Source organism: Vigna umbellata, chromosome 5 (genome assembly GCF_029865625.1).
Source record: "Vigna umbellata cultivar VRB3 chromosome 5, Vumbellata_1.0, whole genome shotgun sequence".
NCBI classification, from domain to species: Eukaryota; Viridiplantae; Streptophyta; class Magnoliopsida; order Fabales; family Fabaceae; genus Vigna; species Vigna umbellata.
The window spans coordinates 45,134,952-45,151,473 of NC_142169.1; the positions used below are offsets into that span (position 1 = coordinate 45,134,952).

At 34.0% G+C, this 16,522-nt stretch overlaps 1 protein-coding gene across 1 annotated transcript; it reads right to left on the reverse strand.

Moving 5' to 3' along the window:
- Positions 1-1,853: 1,853 nt before the first annotated feature.
- Positions 1,854-16,236, reverse strand: LOC124839636 (uncharacterized). Its single transcript, XM_047315520.2, has 19 exons — positions 15,930-16,236; positions 15,572-15,711; positions 14,625-14,722; positions 13,292-13,497; positions 12,300-13,112; positions 12,034-12,182; positions 11,662-11,874; positions 11,130-11,279; positions 10,149-10,260; positions 8,526-9,431; positions 8,214-8,362; positions 7,871-8,089; positions 6,725-6,874; positions 5,647-5,755; positions 4,491-5,246; positions 4,221-4,369; positions 3,883-4,101; positions 3,098-3,247; positions 1,854-2,381 (listed from the first exon to the last, which is right to left on the reverse strand). Exons 1-19 carry the CDS (start codon positions 16,078-16,080, stop codon positions 1,992-1,994), a joined length of 5,229 nt encoding a protein of 1,742 aa, XP_047171476.2. The 5' UTR covers positions 16,081-16,236; the 3' UTR covers positions 1,854-1,991.
- Positions 16,237-16,522: the final 286 nt, after the last annotated feature.

Consider the following 16,522-nt stretch of genomic DNA (forward strand, 5'->3'; position numbering starts at 1 on the left):
CACGATGACCGACGTTGGCCAATGAAGGCTTAGAAATAAAATTTAGTTAAAAAGAAAATTGAAAATAAAATTTATTAACAGTATAATTGGAAATAACAGTTAGCTGGTTTGAAAAGGAAAATAATATAATTTTAACGACATTTTAAATTAATTGAAAGTTAAATTAATTAAAATTAAATATTTTGGAATTATAAGTTAATTTATTTCCAAAAAAAAGAGGCTTTGGCATCGGTTCTAGCCTGAACCACTGCCATAAGCCCATGTTATTACCTCAGGTGCACGGGAACCAAAGCAGAAACCTTTGACATATTACCTCGGTTTGAACCGAAGTCAAAAGTCCTCCACCTTTATACCTTGCCAGTATATGCCTCGGTTCAAAAATCGAAGCATATTGTCAAAAACAATCATCGTTTCCCTTATGCACTAGTGTGAGAATAATTCTAGAAATATAGAGTAGGACTCTAGTTTATATATATATATATATATATATATATATATATATATATATATATATATATATATATATATATTCATATATATCGACTTTTGTAAAACTATAGAATTGCACTTTTAGTTTCACTATAATGAAATTCCTAGTAGTATAGAATTCTTGTATATATTTTGATATTATAGTTATATTTGGATAAATATAATAACATTTTATATGTCATTTTTAAGTTAATTGTTCTTTTCTTATTCGATATATAATAATTCTTATAGTAGTGTTAATACCATTAAAATTGGATATTACATTATACCAACCATTTACGAGACATAGGTACCCATGCATGGGATTCATAACTCGAGTTAAGTTATTATGTGTTAGTTTCTTTTTTTCCTTCTTCCCTCACCTTCCTTTACCATCCATCACCCTTTTCTCTTTTCTTTCCTTTCTTCTACACCATCCACCTTCCCTTTCTCCCCTCTCTTCTCCACCACCCTTCCACCATCCTTCTTCTTCCTAATATAATTATTGACACCTAGATCTAAATGATCCAAATTGTCAAACCACTTGTCAAGTCAGTTCGGGTCGAAGAGTCAAATTAGGTCGACATGAGTCAAAAGTTAGCCGAATTGGTCCAGATTGAAGATCGAATTGAGTCGGTCCATTCTAAAGATCGAGTTAAGTCTGTCTATCCCAAGTTAATCAACTTAAGTTGGCACGGACCCAAGTCGAGTTGAGTCGATCTAGGGCTTAAGTTGACTCAAGTAAGCTTTAGCCTGCTGAAGGACGTCCTAGATTCAAGTCGACACGAGTCAACTCAAGTCATGGTCGAGCCAATTAGGCCTGAGCCTAGATTGACCTGAGTTAGACCGAGCCTAAGATAAGCCGAGTCAGCCCAAGATAGATCAAACCGACTAGGATTGAGCCCAAGTGGAGTCAATTTGGTCCAAGCCCAATTTCATTGAATTTAATATAATTGACAAAGAGGAATCAGTCTAAATTGAATCCAATTTAAATTGGATTGAAAAAAAAATCTAAATCTAATTGATCTAGTTAAAATTAATCACCCAATCTATTTTTGAAGTGGCATACTTTGGAACCTTATTTACAGTTTTTTCTTTTCCCAAACGAGGGAACCAGATAAGTGATGACTGTAGTGCAATAATCCCAGTAGAGTTTAATGTATAACAGTTTTACGCTGCTATCCAATCACATATCACAGTTATATACATAACTTCTAATAAAATTATTAGAAAAGTTTAAGGAAAAAAATATACATACTGATTTGGGATTAGATAGCAATATAAGTCTGTTTTACACTGTTACTATACAGTCTTTTTCTTTTTCATGTATAAATGTTACATGAAAATAGTCTGCTTAATCTAAGTTTTATGCAAAGAAATAATCGTTGACTTAACAAGTTATATGTCACGGTACCTTTTCTTAGACAAACGTTGGTGTATAAATCTCAATGCTTTTGTTTGTTATTCCATATATTGTTACAAAAGAAATGTGCAAATGATGCATATAATGTTGAAAGAAATACTCAAATTAAATCACAAAAGCCGAAAAGTTCTTCACATGCTGTGTACTCTTTGATCCCTTCGAGATAAAATTCTCTAGCTCCACCATAGGATGAACAACCTTCCCAACATATCTTGGTGCTTAAGCTTTCTTTTTCTTCTGTTTCCTTACTATTTTCACAACCAGTTGGGTTGATGTCACACTCTTGACGTATTTCTGTTTCATTGCCTCCAATGTACGTTATGTTGTCCCCTTTTTCTTCACTATTCTCTATGCTTAAATCTTCTTCATTTGGTGGTTCCTCCTTCACTTTTGAGTTTGTTACTTCTGAAACATGCGAGTTTTCTGGTGAAAAGTCTTCCTTTGCATATATGTCACTGCAATCTACTATAGATGGCAGTGCAGAGACAACCTGCAATTTTACAAGTTAATTATATCAATCAAATGAAGCATAATCAACATATTATTAACAAAATTATTCTCTCACACTTATGAGAGGACAAAAAAAGTAAATAAGGAAGAGAGGGAAAATAAGCAATGTAATGAAAAAGAAAAAAATATAGAAGTGAGTATTAACCAATGTAAAATATCAAGCTTAGATAACAGATATTCAATCAGCAATTGACTTAATCTTATACATTCTTGTCAGAGTGAAAGGTTATTACTGACTTCACATTCTTCTCATAGTTTAGAAGTAACTTTTCTCAGCTGAATCTGAAGACAAATATTGATTTTTTCATTGTCCTAGAACACTACCATAACTTGCTCTGAAGATTTGGTCTACTATCGACAACTGATCTGCCTTCCATCAAATTTAACACAGACAAATCGTTTTGGTGATTTATTAACCTATCACCAATCTCATTGAATTATGAGAAATGTTTTGAACACACTATCGCTTTTAAGTTGAAATTTTTTGGATATGACAAAATTAAACCCTTATCTTCATCTTATTTGGTGACTCTCCATCCTGATTTTATAGTTTTCTACGAATTTTAACCCATAATAAAAAAAAGATTCTTATAAAATGTGTATCAGAAAGTATGTTTCTGACACTCAAGCATGAAATAACTTGTACAACTTACAAATTTAACTCTTCAACTTGCATATTTCCTGTTTAAATCTTACCATATCCATTGTAAACCTTTCTTCTGGATTCTTTTTCAGACAGTTTTCTATCACGTGGACCAATGAAACTAGTTCTTGCTCATCATAGGAGCTGCTGACTTTGGGATCTACCAACTGTAGAAACTTTTGTTCTTCAAGAAGTGACCTTATCTGAGAATTTTGTGCAATGCGCATAAGGAATGAAATCAATACAGCATGACAGTCTAGTTATATAAATGGAAAAAAAATGTTAAGATAAAATGCTCAGTTTCTTATCATTAGCACTTGTGACTTCAATTTAATGGAAATTGTTGAAGCCTAACAATGCACAACTCAGTAGTAAGATAAAATAGGTTGTGGAATAGGTTTACAAGTAGATTCTAAAGGTTATAAGAAAACTCCTAAAGCAAGAAATGATTACGAGGACCACAAGATTCAGAAAACAATGTTAGACATGCTCCTCCAACAAATCTACTATCAATTTTCAACACCTGAATTTGCTATTGGTAGAAAATGTGATGAATATGTTTAAGTTACTACACGTATAAAGGCTCACTGCTGTGGGATCTATGTGTTGTAAAAAATGACTTTATCTCTGTAAACTGTGAAGTACATAATGAATGGATATTGCAGAATTCTCAGGAATGTTGATAGATGAAATGTGTACGATAAGAACAGTAACACAAACTGTTCTCATATATGGTTGGACTATAATAAAGAAATGTGAAACATATTGTTGCTCTCAAATAATCCTAATCAATTGAAGTACCATATAGTTTATAGAAATCAAATCATGTGGCTCTTACACATTCAGTGGGACATCTCTCTCCTGATACTTTTTCTGAAATCATACGGCCAGTGATCAACTCCACAAGAACTATACCAAAAGAGTATACATCTGCCTTAGTCGATAGTATTCCACTCTCACAACACTCTGGTGCAGTTCGTCCACAATTCCTCATTCTTTTAAGTCTTTTGAGATTTTTCAGTTCACATCTTTCTTTTCCAAACGCAAAGTCTCCTACCTAATTCAGCAAATGGTTAGTTTGTTAAGATAGCAGGTTAGCTTACTCATATTGAAACTTGGCTTATAAAAAAATAAATATACGTGTTGCTCCACGGCATTAAGGTTAAAAGTAAGTACCAGTGGTTTCAACTCATGATTTAGAAGAATGTTACTTGGTTTTATTCCTCCATGTGCTATATTATTCTCATGTAGATAGTTTAGACCTCTGGCGACACCTATTGCAACTTTCACCCTTTCTCCCCAAGTCAGTGTTCTACCACTTTCTCCTGCATGATTCAGAACGTTCCTCTGGTATGAACATACTTTAACCAAGTCTGTGTAAATAGTACTCAAACCTCATTGAAAATAACTTTCTTATAAATTTAACATTCATATTTTTATCCTTACTTGATAAGTACAGGTCAAGAGAACCGTTGCATGCCTTCTCATATACAATCAGCAATTGACTTAATCGTATGCATGAACCCAACAGCATTATCACGTTTTCATGTCTGGCATTTATAAGCAATTGGAATTCTGACATGAACACCTTCTGCTCCTGTAAGTTTGTGAACGCATGTTGCTTAATCACTATTTCCTGGTTATTCTCTAGCTGGCCTCTGAAAGCAGGTCCATATTCACCTTCACATAGAGAGTACTTAACTGAAAATCCTTCTGTACAAGCTTGAAGCTCTTCATAAGTATATTTCCTTTGCAATCTACTGTTTGGTCGCCTACTTTTGCAGATAGAGCAAGCATAAGACTTTGAATTTCCCAAAATGATTTTGCCTTCAATCCCATTCAATAAACTATCATCACAGCTTCCCTGTATTTGTTTTTTATCCTTGCTCACCTTTTGTTGTTTATCTACATTTTTACTCATTTCTTCTATCTCAAAGCTTCCCTTAATGTGCAGTTTTTCCTGGAATTGTTGTACAGGGTTTATCTGATCAATCATGCCATTGCTGATAGGTCTTACCCCGAACATCTCCTCATAAGGACTCCTCTGCACATCTTCTTCCCCCTGTATCATTTGATCTTCATTTCTATGACCTTTCATGTGATTGGTTTTGACTGTCAATCTTGGACTGCTTTCTTCCTTGTATTGGTTTCTGTGGATCAATTCTTGTTCCTGTTTCTTCCCTAGATCGGCCTTCATTTGACCTATCATTCGGTTATTGTTATTGAGACTCCTTGACTTAAAAAGTTAAAGAAACAAAGATACCAGAAACTAGTATTCTATGTATGAATTGATTTGGCGTGTTTTTAAATAAAATAGTATTCAGAAAAAATGACTCAAGGTTAACTGAATTGAACATATGATTCTTTTTATCCCTGTTACTCACTTTTGGGACAATTATGGCAAGCTGAAGACTTCCACTTAACCAGGAGAACCTGTTACCATTTCAGCTTAGTCTACATGGATATTAAATTTTTCACTTATGGGGTTGTTATTTTAACGTCTTCAATTCTTAATCATGTAAAATCAATAATTTTACCCATATGTCTTGCTTTCTACTTTGTCTACTATATATCTTACACTCTTGTAGTTTTCCTAAATTACCTTGTGTACTACTCGTGGGGAGACCATTTGAATATGACTTTTCTGGAGAAGAATCTTGAATTACACAACACTCAGTTGATTCTTCTATGTCTTGTAAGGAAGATAGGACCTGAAATAGCCCAAAGAAAACTTGTGTAAGTTTCAAATGATAAGCTGTTAACAACGTGTTTTATAAATTGTTCATAACACTATTCTTTTCTATATTTAATGGCATTGTGAACATGTCATGACTGGTTTATTTACTATTATTCTTTGTTTTCCTTAATTAAAATGTGAATTGTATACATGTTCTTTAATGTAAATAAATAAAAAAGTAGATACCTTTTCACATTGTTATCTTGGTTTTAAATTTTAATGTCATTATCCTAGAAATTCTGAGTATGGTTTCCTTTAGCTCTGGTGTATCAAAGAGCTTCATATTCAAGGGTTGAATGAATCTTTCACGTGAAACCATACAAGACATAAAAATGTGTATTGCTGTGAAACAACTTCTTCGATACATTATTTGTGGAGCTCTTTTATCTCGGCTTTGTCCTTATGTTGAACTTCAATGTTTCCTTGTTGAACTTCTATATAATCACTTTTGGGCTCTAGCATTTCAATTTAGCCTCTTAGATATATAGTTAAATCCAGCTACCATACGTTATATAATTAAATTTTCAGTATACAATAATTTACAATTTATCAAGCTCCACGTGCTTTCATTGAGAGAAAGCATGTCATAATTAGTGCAAACAAATAAAATCATTCCAAAATTAATAGCCTAAACTTCTGAGAGTTGGCAATCGGTGTAGTGTCAAAACTTTCATGTCTAAGTTGTGCTTGTGCTTTATGTATGTTTCAAGTTCAAAAAGCCTTTATGATCATTAGGATATAAATTTATTTAGAGACCTCATCTGAAAGATTAAGCCATTAGGATGGCTAGTTTTCTTCCCATTGACAAAATCCATCTTTTCTGATATATGCTTTACGTGTCCTGCAGTTCTTTGACATATATAGTTTCACTCTATATAGATTGTTATTTACCTAGTAACTATCAATTGTTCACATTGACATATTCTGCATCACTTGGACTTACCACATTCATCGAATATCTATCATTAGGATTCTTTTTGAGACATTGTTCTGTTACTTGGACCAACCATACTAGCTTTTCTTCTTCACAAGAGTTACTGATTTTCCCATCCAACAAAATGTGGTACTTCTTTCCTGTCAGTAGGGGCCTGGCCTGGAAGGGAACACAAACACAAAGAAAGGATTTGGTGTGGTGCACAGAGCAACAAAATTAGAATGCGAACAGCTAAACTCCCAAACCAAATAATGAGTCTTGTAGGCAATTTTTACTCCAACAACATTCAGTGCCTGAAGTTTTTGGTTTGTGAGAACAAATGGCCTATTCAAAATGAAACATTGATGAACACACACATGATGTAAAACAAACTTTGCGAATAAAGTGACCTCTGCACAGTATATTTGCATGGCATTGCAGAATGTAATGCTACTTTAACAAATGATATATCTATATCATGTTTTAATGAGTCGAAACTTCGGAAAATTAAGGGATAAATTGCAAGAAAAGATTTTTATCTTTTGTCGTAAAAAGATACGTATGCCTGAGACATATCAGAGAGGTTATATTGATAAGTATATCACAAGAAAGTATAATGCCCAGATAAAATTTCTTATAAACAAGGGAAATGAGAAGGGAAATTTCTTTCAGGTATCCCCTGACTTCTGCATTTGGGAAAAAGAAACCTTATTGATTTGCATGTTAAAAGAAGGATGAGCCGTTGCAAAAGGCTTTCTTCCACCTATTGGGTTCTGGGGAGGGTAGACATATGCAGCCTTAGCAGCAAGGTTTTTTCCGAAATTTGAAGCCATAACTTTTTGGTCACATGGTAGCAACCCTACCATTGCTCTAAGGCTTATTCTACATAAAGGGCATATTTGGACAAACTTTTCCACAAAGACTTTTAAGGAAGAAAAATAATGAGAAAAAATGAAATGAGTATTTTTATATACAAGTTAAATTAGGTTGTTGAAACTCACTCAAATAGTTTATCTATATTTTTATTTCTTGTGCTTAAGCTAATTTTAACATATGGAGAGACTCATCTTATTTTTTACCTTATTTTTTCTCTTCTGGAAGTCTGTATGAAAACTTTGTTCAAATAGACCCTAATTTGCATACTGATGTATCAACTTATTAACATGATTCTCTTACCCAGTTAACTAGGCTTTTTCCATCTGGTAATTTGTCCGCAGCCCTCCGGCCACTGATCAGCTCCAAAAGAACCACTCCAAAGGAATATACATCTGTCTTGTAAGATAGTTTTCCATTTTCCAGATACTCAGGTGCTGCATATCCAGAATTTCTTACACTTTTATCTTTTCTGGATTTCTTTGGTCCAACTTTCTGTTGTCCGAAGTGGAAATCTCCAATCTATATATATTTATATATATATACACATAAAAATAGAAATTTGTTTGAAGATCATAATTATAATGCACTATAACTTTAGAAACACAAAGAAAAGCTTCATATACACCCAGGTTCAAGTAAGTACCATTGGGTCAAACTCGTGTGTTAGAAGAATATTACTTGGTTTTATATTTCCATGGATTATGTCTTTCCCATGTAGGTACTTTAAACCTCTGGCAGTACCCATTATTACTTTCAGCCTTTGCTTCCAAGTCAATGACTCGAAACTTCCCCCTGCATAATATTTAAATTTTTTCCCATATATCTTCGTGTCAATAGCAAATTCAGTTCTCTATTCACCAAAAGGTAAAATACAAATTCAATTCTCTAGTGCAATTCCAAGCATGAAATGCTTAAACTTCATTTTAAGATATGTAAAACTCATCTTAGTCCTTACTTGTTAGGTACTGGTCAAGTGAACCGTTGCATACTTTCTCAAATACAACCATCAGTTGGCTTTCATTTGTACATAAACCCAACAGCATGACCACATTTTTATGTCTAGCACTGATGAGCAGCTTTGCTTCTGAGTTTATTATCTTCTGTTCTTGGGAGGTGTTGACTTGATATTTCTTAACAACAATTTTTACCCGTCCCTCTAGAAGGCCTTGGAAAGTAGGTCCATCTTCATTTACAGATAGAGAGTTCTCAGTGGAAAATCCTTCTGTAGCTTCTAGAAGTTCATCATAAGTAAAGTCTTTTGAGCATGCATTGTTTGGTCGTCTACTTCTACAAATAGAGCATGCAGAGGACTTCGAATTCTCCAAAACTATTTCACCTTGACATCCATCCTGTAAGTTCTCATGAAAGCTTCTCTGTGTTTGAGTTTTATCATGGACCGGCTGATCAACTTCTGTTTGATCTATCATTGCACTGATAGTTGCTGGAATTAAGCCTACCTCCATCATTTTAGCAAAGTTATTTCCTTCTTGATCTTGGCTCAGTTGGTCAACTTTTGTGTTACCCATTATGCCATCAACACTAATTTTTTGTGTTGTGATGCTCTCCATATGGAGTGTCCTTGGAATCTGGTTTTCAAACTCATTCAGCAGTCCAACTTCTGTCTCGTCTATTCTGTGGTCATTCGTTATCAACTTTCCTGAGCTCCTATCCTCCCCTCGAGACCTGCTTTGCTTCTGTTCTTCATTATGTCTGAGTTTATCAGAGTTTCCCTGGTTTGCTTTGTAAAAGAGATTATTCTCAACTGTTAGTCTTAACTTATTTTTTTCCCCACCGCGTATGCTCTCAATTTGCTCGACTTTCTGACTTTTCTGATCAGCTTTAGTTTTTGTTGAACCCACATCTGTTTAGTTTAAACACAACTGTCACCACCAGAAAATGAAATAAAGAACAAAGAATTATCTTAACCCACAATGTAAATTGTGTCTCCACAAGTATATCTAAGAGGGTTCGGTTTTAATATAGAATATACAAGATAAACATTCCTTGACATAATTGCGCCTTACTAATATGCTTACACTAGATTTTTGCTAGTCTCCCGGAAAGCAATATATAAATGTCGAAACGTGCTTGAGTATTTACAATAAATTAATGCATTATTTAGTAATAACAAAACACTTCGTACCAATGCAAATGAAGGTTGGCACAACTACGTGGATCAAACTGTAGCAACTTAGTCCTTGGTTATCAGTTTTGGGATACTGTGTAGACCGTGCTAAAACAAATGTAGCGACTCTGATTTTGCTTTGTTCCCTACCCTTGGTCCTTCATTGTTATGTCTTTTGTACGTACCAAGAATAGGGTTCTTTTTACATGGTCTAACCTATAACCTCCCTCCCATACGTAAACTTTCTTTTACCTAAAGATTACTAATATACATTGGGTATCCTCTCCCACCCCTCTTTATTTGGAGGCTGTTATGTTCTTCCAGCTTATGAAATAGCCCTTTTAAAACTTTCAATTTATTGAATTTCCTATAAAATCACCTATAAACTCCTCTACAATTTTCTGCTTTCCTCATTGTATTTATAATTTTTCTTGTTCTGGATTTATTTGTTACCTTGAGAACCATTTATTTCTGGCACACTTCTCGAATCTGATACAGCTGGAGTAATATCGTCTGTCATGTGGTCGAGTTCACTGTCTGCTATGCCTTGTAATGCAGAAACAACCTGAAATTGCACAAGTGAAGCGATATAAGTTGTCATGGTATACGTGAGGAAATAATAAAATAGACAGTTGAACATTTTTATCTACAAGCAATAACTACAAATCTGAGTACCTATTCTTATCAGGTTTTATTCTCTAGTAAGTCATGAAAAGTAAATCTCATCCCTTCTAATAATGGTCTAGTAGATACACATATTCTAGGTTCAGACCGAAAATGACCTCGTTATCAATTAAGGGTTAGTGCACATTGTTATTTGCATGTTTATCATGCATACTTGAGTATTATCCTTCCATTGATTCTTAATGTACAGTCTATCTTTGAACTTGGAAATTTTCTTGAAGCTACTACATCTTGAATCTATCTTGAAAATCTATTTCTTATTCACAGGGTATTCTTAGGATGATTTTTCATCTTAAAGGGTCAAAAATGATTTGTCATGGGATTAGATCATTACTCATTGAATGACTTGGAATTGCAGTCCAGAGTTTAACAATATTGGTCACTGATATCTTTTACTCAATTTTAATTCAAAGTAATGTACATTTTTCTGTTGTCTTTGACCCTAAGTATTTTGTATGCCACAAGGAGCTTTGACTCATTCAAATTGAACTAGAAGACCCTTTATAAAAGGAAAGCGTAAGCTTCTTATTATACTCATTCTTGATGATTTTTGAGATCGTACTTAAAGAGGAACCAAACTCCTTGCTACTAAGACCAGCAAGTTTTGGCAAAGTAATGCATATTTTGTTCTTACTAAGTAGCGCTCTTGCCCTAGTTATAGGAGGATTCTGCGTTTTGCTTTATATACTGGATTATAGATATTCAGAACTTGGTTTTGTAGTTTGCATAAGAAAATTTGTTGCAACTTACCATATTCATTGATGACCTTTTCTTAGGATTCTTTTCCAAACATTCTGTTATTACTTGGACCATCCAACGAAGGTGATCCTCTTCGTATGAGTTTCTGATTATGGGATCCACCAATTCTGAGTAATTCTTCTTTTTAAGTAGAGGCTTTGCCTGAGAGGAAAAAGGAAAACATCAACTGCGTATGATGTCATAAGCAACAAGTTAGTTTATGGAGAATTAGCTTATGCATAAGTTAAGAGATAAGAATTTAGAGAAGTTATGTGACAGTTTTTACAGATTAACTTTTGGAGAAGTTCATTTCTTTTTCCTTCTCGGTTTTCTTCTAGAAGTACTCATGGACAAGCTTTTCCAAACAGACACAAAGTATCTTCAGAAGAAAATAAAATATATTCGTAATAATGTATAGAAAGAGAAACTGAGACATATTAAACCTTTTCTTCGTATATTCTCAGCCTATGCATGAACTCGTGAGCAAAAACTCACTATTCATTATAATTTGCTAGCTGTATGTGGAAATTATGTTGTGTCTTACCCATTCAACAAGGCTTTTATGTTCTGACGTGAAATCTGTAGTCCTTCGCCCTGCGATCAACTCTAAAATAACTACACCAAAAGAGTATACATCTGCCTTTGATGATAACTTCCCTTTCTCCTGGAATTCTGGTGCTACGTATTCATAATCCTCTCTGTTTTTATTTTTGTAGGACTTCAATTCTTGTTCTCTCCCAAAGTTGTAATCTCCAATCTAATAATATGTGTATCATTTAAAATAAAAGTTAGTTCCACTAATGGCAAAAAAATTATAACTAATTGACATTAACTGAAGATGTCCAACAAATATAATTGAAATTAGACAGATAGGAGAAATGCACTGCCACAAGGTTGTCAAGTTTCACGTATGTACCAGTGGATTGAAGTCATGTGTTAGAAGAATATTGCTTGGTTTTATATTGCAATGAACAATGTTATTGTCATGTAGATACTTGAGGCCTCGGGCAAGGCCTATTACCACTCGTTTCCTTTCTTTCCAGATCAATGGTCTGGAGCTTTCTTCTGCATAATTTAACAAGTTCCTTTAGCATAAGATTTTTTATGTGTCATTTTTCATATGTATCAAATTCTACTGTCCTTTATTAATATATCAAATTCTGCATATACCACATGTCTTACTTGATAGATACTTGTCAAGTGAACCATTGCAAGCATACTCATATACAGTAAACAGGAAAGATTCTGCTGTAGATGAGCCCAAGAGCATAATCACATTTTTATGTCTAGCTTTGAGGATGGTTTGGATTTCTGACTTCGCTTTCTCCCTTACTTGAGTGTTAGTGGCATCATGCTTCTTAACCACTAGTTTCATCCCTCCCTCCATCTCGCCTCTGAAAGTGAATAGAGATCCACTTTTGGAGAGACAGTTCTTCAATGAAAATGCATCTGTGGCTGCTAGGAGTTCTTCATAAGTAAATTCCTTTTGGCCCCAAATATTAGGTCGTCTAGTTTTGCAGACAGAGCAGATATTGTACATTGAATTTTCCAAAATACTTTTCTCTTGCTCTCCACCATCCAATGTAGCAGCACTGAAAATGCTCGATGTCTGTGCATGATTCTGACTCGGCAAATGATCTATTGGTTGATCAATCATTTCCTCACTCTCTTCTGGATTGCTCCAGTCCCAATTCTCACCATGGAAGAAGTTGTTTCTCCTCTCTTCATCTTTGCTTGGTTGATCAGCTATTTCCTGAGCAGTTGCTTGATCAGTTGTAATCATAATTGTTGTGTCCCCCACCATCTCAAGAGACATGCTTTGCATCTGTTCATGATGGTGACCTTGCTCAGCTCTTTCTATTTTATCTATCATTTGATTGCTATTTATTTCTGTTCCATCCATGCTCTGGTGATTCGGACTTGTCGGATATATATTATTATTCGAGCAACAGGGCCTAATATGTATCTGGTTCTGTTCATCATCTTCAAGTTGTCCTATCATTAGATTGTTCTTAGTTGCAATAAGATGTTCAAAAATATTATACTGAAACATGCAATGAAACAAGTCCACAAGATCCTAATTGAACATTTAAATCATTAAAAATTGAAAGTAGAAACGCCTAGCTGTTATGATTACTATGTGGGCTAAAATCAAATAATATTCCAGAACTCACTCTTGGGGAAAGCATCAATGTCGTCAAAAAGATGTTTATATGGAACACTTGGTAAACTTTCATCATATGTCTCATGGCTGTTACATGGTATTTCATCTGGAACATTTAAAGGCCCTCTTAGTCGAAGAATCCGATCGTTACTCTTTAATATAGATATACCACAAGAAAGCCTCTGCAGGAAAAACTCCTCATCTTTCTTCCTTTTCCTGTGAACCAAGAATACTTTTTAGACTAATATGAGGTTCTGTTCAGATTATTGATGAAATCAAAGATGTTTTTATTGATATTTGCCTGCGTTTGGAAAATTTTTATTTCAAGTTATACAGATTTTACATTTATTTCAAGCTCGTGAATCCTGATTTCAGAATGCTGAACCACAAAATGGATTTATATGCAAGTCTACTTGATACTTCTTAGCTCCACTCAATACTATAGTTTTAACACTGGCTGAATTATCTGATGAGTTAAATTGTCTTCTACATGTTTGAGATCTTTAGCTGGTAGCTTAAATCATTATCCAGGAGAAGAGTAAGATTTCAACTGCTATACTTGACCAATAGTTTAAACTTCTATTCTCCTGCCTTTTTCCTAAAATTGATTCTAACTAAAATTATGCATTTAATTGAAGTATAAAATTTATTTGAATTTTTTCTGTATACTACAAACAGCATACTTGAAGTTGTAAAAGGGAGCTGAATAATTTAATATGCCCAATATTAGAGTTCAATTCTGTAGAAAGATAAGATTTGCATATACTTTATGCTGCATTAGTTAGCGGATTTAACAGATAGTATGTTGTGATGGTCTTCAGATCAGGTGGTTTAGAAAAATTATTTCAGAAAATGATTTTCTTCTCTTATCTACACTTTTTATTCCAAAAGTTTTATTTCGGTCCCTCAGAATGTATCTGTTAGACCAAATTGACCATCCCTCAAACTAGTTTGGTCAACTTGGTGACACGTGACAAATTGTGTCAGATGTTACATCATATGAATGTTTGTCAGATGTTACATCATATGAATTGTGTCAGATGTTTGGCACTCTTAGAACCAAAGAGGATCAATTTGGTCTAACATAAACACTTTTAAGAGTCTAAAGCAAGAAAAAAATTACACTTAAAGGACTAAGCTGAAACATGAAATGTAGATAAGGAACCAAAATGTTATTTTAGCCAAAATTATTTTACAGCTGATTTGCCTAGTCATTTTATAAGTTAAAGCAGTTATTGATGTTTTTCTATGATGTTACTACATGCAATTCCACTTCATATGCCCTTGCTTTAAAAATATAAAACATGTTGTGAATTCAGATTTTCCGTTAGAGTTTGCCTGACCTGTCAAGTATCACCCAAGTTGCCTGTAGGTCTATGGCTACTTCTAAAGCCACATCTTTTAGTGGAGATCCTGTAAACAGCTTTATCTTTAGTCCAACCTGCAAATACCATGCACAATTTAATAAATTGCAAAAATAGTAAAGCATGCAACATGACAGGGATATCATATCATTTTCTGTTAATTATCTCTTGCTAGGAACGAAACAAATGCAGGGCTGCATCTTTTAGTTAAATAACTGAATGAACATTTTACATCATTCATTAATTTTCATCCATATTTGCTATCAATTATTGTATGGAAATTGAGGATGATTCTTACTCAACTATGCAATAGAAACTTGAGTATGTATATATCCCTTATTAAAATTGAAGATAGTGGCAGAATGGTCCGCTATTGGTGTCTGAAAAATTTATTTTCTTAGTGTGAAAGATACGATTTGATTGCGTGTATAATGTACACTGCATGCTCAAACATATTGCCCTTCCTAAGCCCCCTGTTACATAAGGGTCCTAAGCCTTCACTAAGGAAAGATTACATAAACATAATATGAGCCACGACACCATTTTCAACAAAAACCTTAAAACAATGAATTTATAAGTTTTTTTTCTTGTCTTCAACTTTCTTATTTCTATCCAATGTGAAGTTTAGACCCACACTTGGGTTTCCAACAATTTTAGACTCTTGCTATTATCACTTGAATATAATGAAATTATTTCTTAATGCTAAGTTAAAACTAAAAAGCTATTTTGCATTAAATTTGCTAGTGTGATTCCCACCTACAACACAAAAAACATCATCAGACTAAGGCACAACTTTGATATTTCCTATTGGTACTTGTCAACTTGCAACAAACCATGAAGGTTATTTTTCATCATTATATATCCAGGTGAAGTTCAATAGAAAACCAAAAATAGAGAAGAGGTTTATTAAACAGTACTAATATTACCTTATTTGATTCGTATTGTTTGGCAATCTGAGCAAGTTCCTCGTTGTTCAGGTACTCTTCTTTCTTATTTGCAAGTGCTTTGTCGATGATTCTCTGGTTTACTCCGACCAACCGGTTATCCACTGTGATTCTGTATCCCACTACAAAAGGAATTGGAGGAAAGGGAAACAAAAGAAGTGATTGATAAGTAAAATTTGCTCAAAAGGGTTACAACGTTCTTCATCCTGAGCTACTCAAACACTACATTAAATCCTTGGAATTTATTTTTTTTGGCAGTTTCTTCATATTACAGTTTAACTATTCTTTTTGAAGGGCATGAATAACTAGAACTTCTGAAAACGAGTAAAAGAATACGTACTGGGAGTATAAACCTCATGCAGGATTGCAACTACAGTCACCATATCTTCAGGCTCAAGTGATAAGGCCTTTATAATCCAATAAAAAACTCTTAAATTAAGTCCTTTAGATGCATCCTGTATCACCACAACATTCTTTGCTGTGGTGGCCATGAATTATGTTTGGTCAATCTCTTTAGAACTGAACTTTAGGTGGTGAAAAGGTGTTCAAGTGAATACAAACACAAAAGAAGCCACAAACTTGACATAACTGGCTACCAATGGCAGTGGGAAATTATGTCGAACACAACAACTCCGTTAAAAGTTACGGATAGAAGAAGAACTAAGCAGATGTTTGATTGAAGATGAATCCATCGATGCTTATAAGGGACATGGTGGAGACAACATGTAGATACAAATTGAGAAGTAGCATTTAATGTTAATATCGGGTATTTGAAGTAAATTTCCCTCTTTTATGCCACGAATTCACAGCTAAAACTATGTTTTGGCAAAATCTAAGCTAATTTTGATGAAAAAAACAAAGAAAAATCTCCTTGTTGAGACACAAAATTACTAAGCCGGCCTATGGTTTGAAGCCCTTATATTCCATTCCGAC

Bases quoted from the DNA above. Each gene is read 5' to 3' on its own strand.
- LOC124839636 (XM_047315520.2), bottom strand. From the start codon at position 16,080: ATGGCCACCACAGCAAAGAATGTTGTGGTGATACAGGATGCATCTAAA. The intron at 11,875-12,033 runs GTACATACGTGA...ACATATTATTAG, and splicing joins CACATGACTTCAATCCACTG to ATTGGAGATTACAACTTTGG. The intron at 5,756-6,724 runs GTAAGTCCAAGT...GGGCTATTTCAG, and splicing joins ATAGATATTCGATGAATGTG to GTCCTATCTTCCTTACAAGA.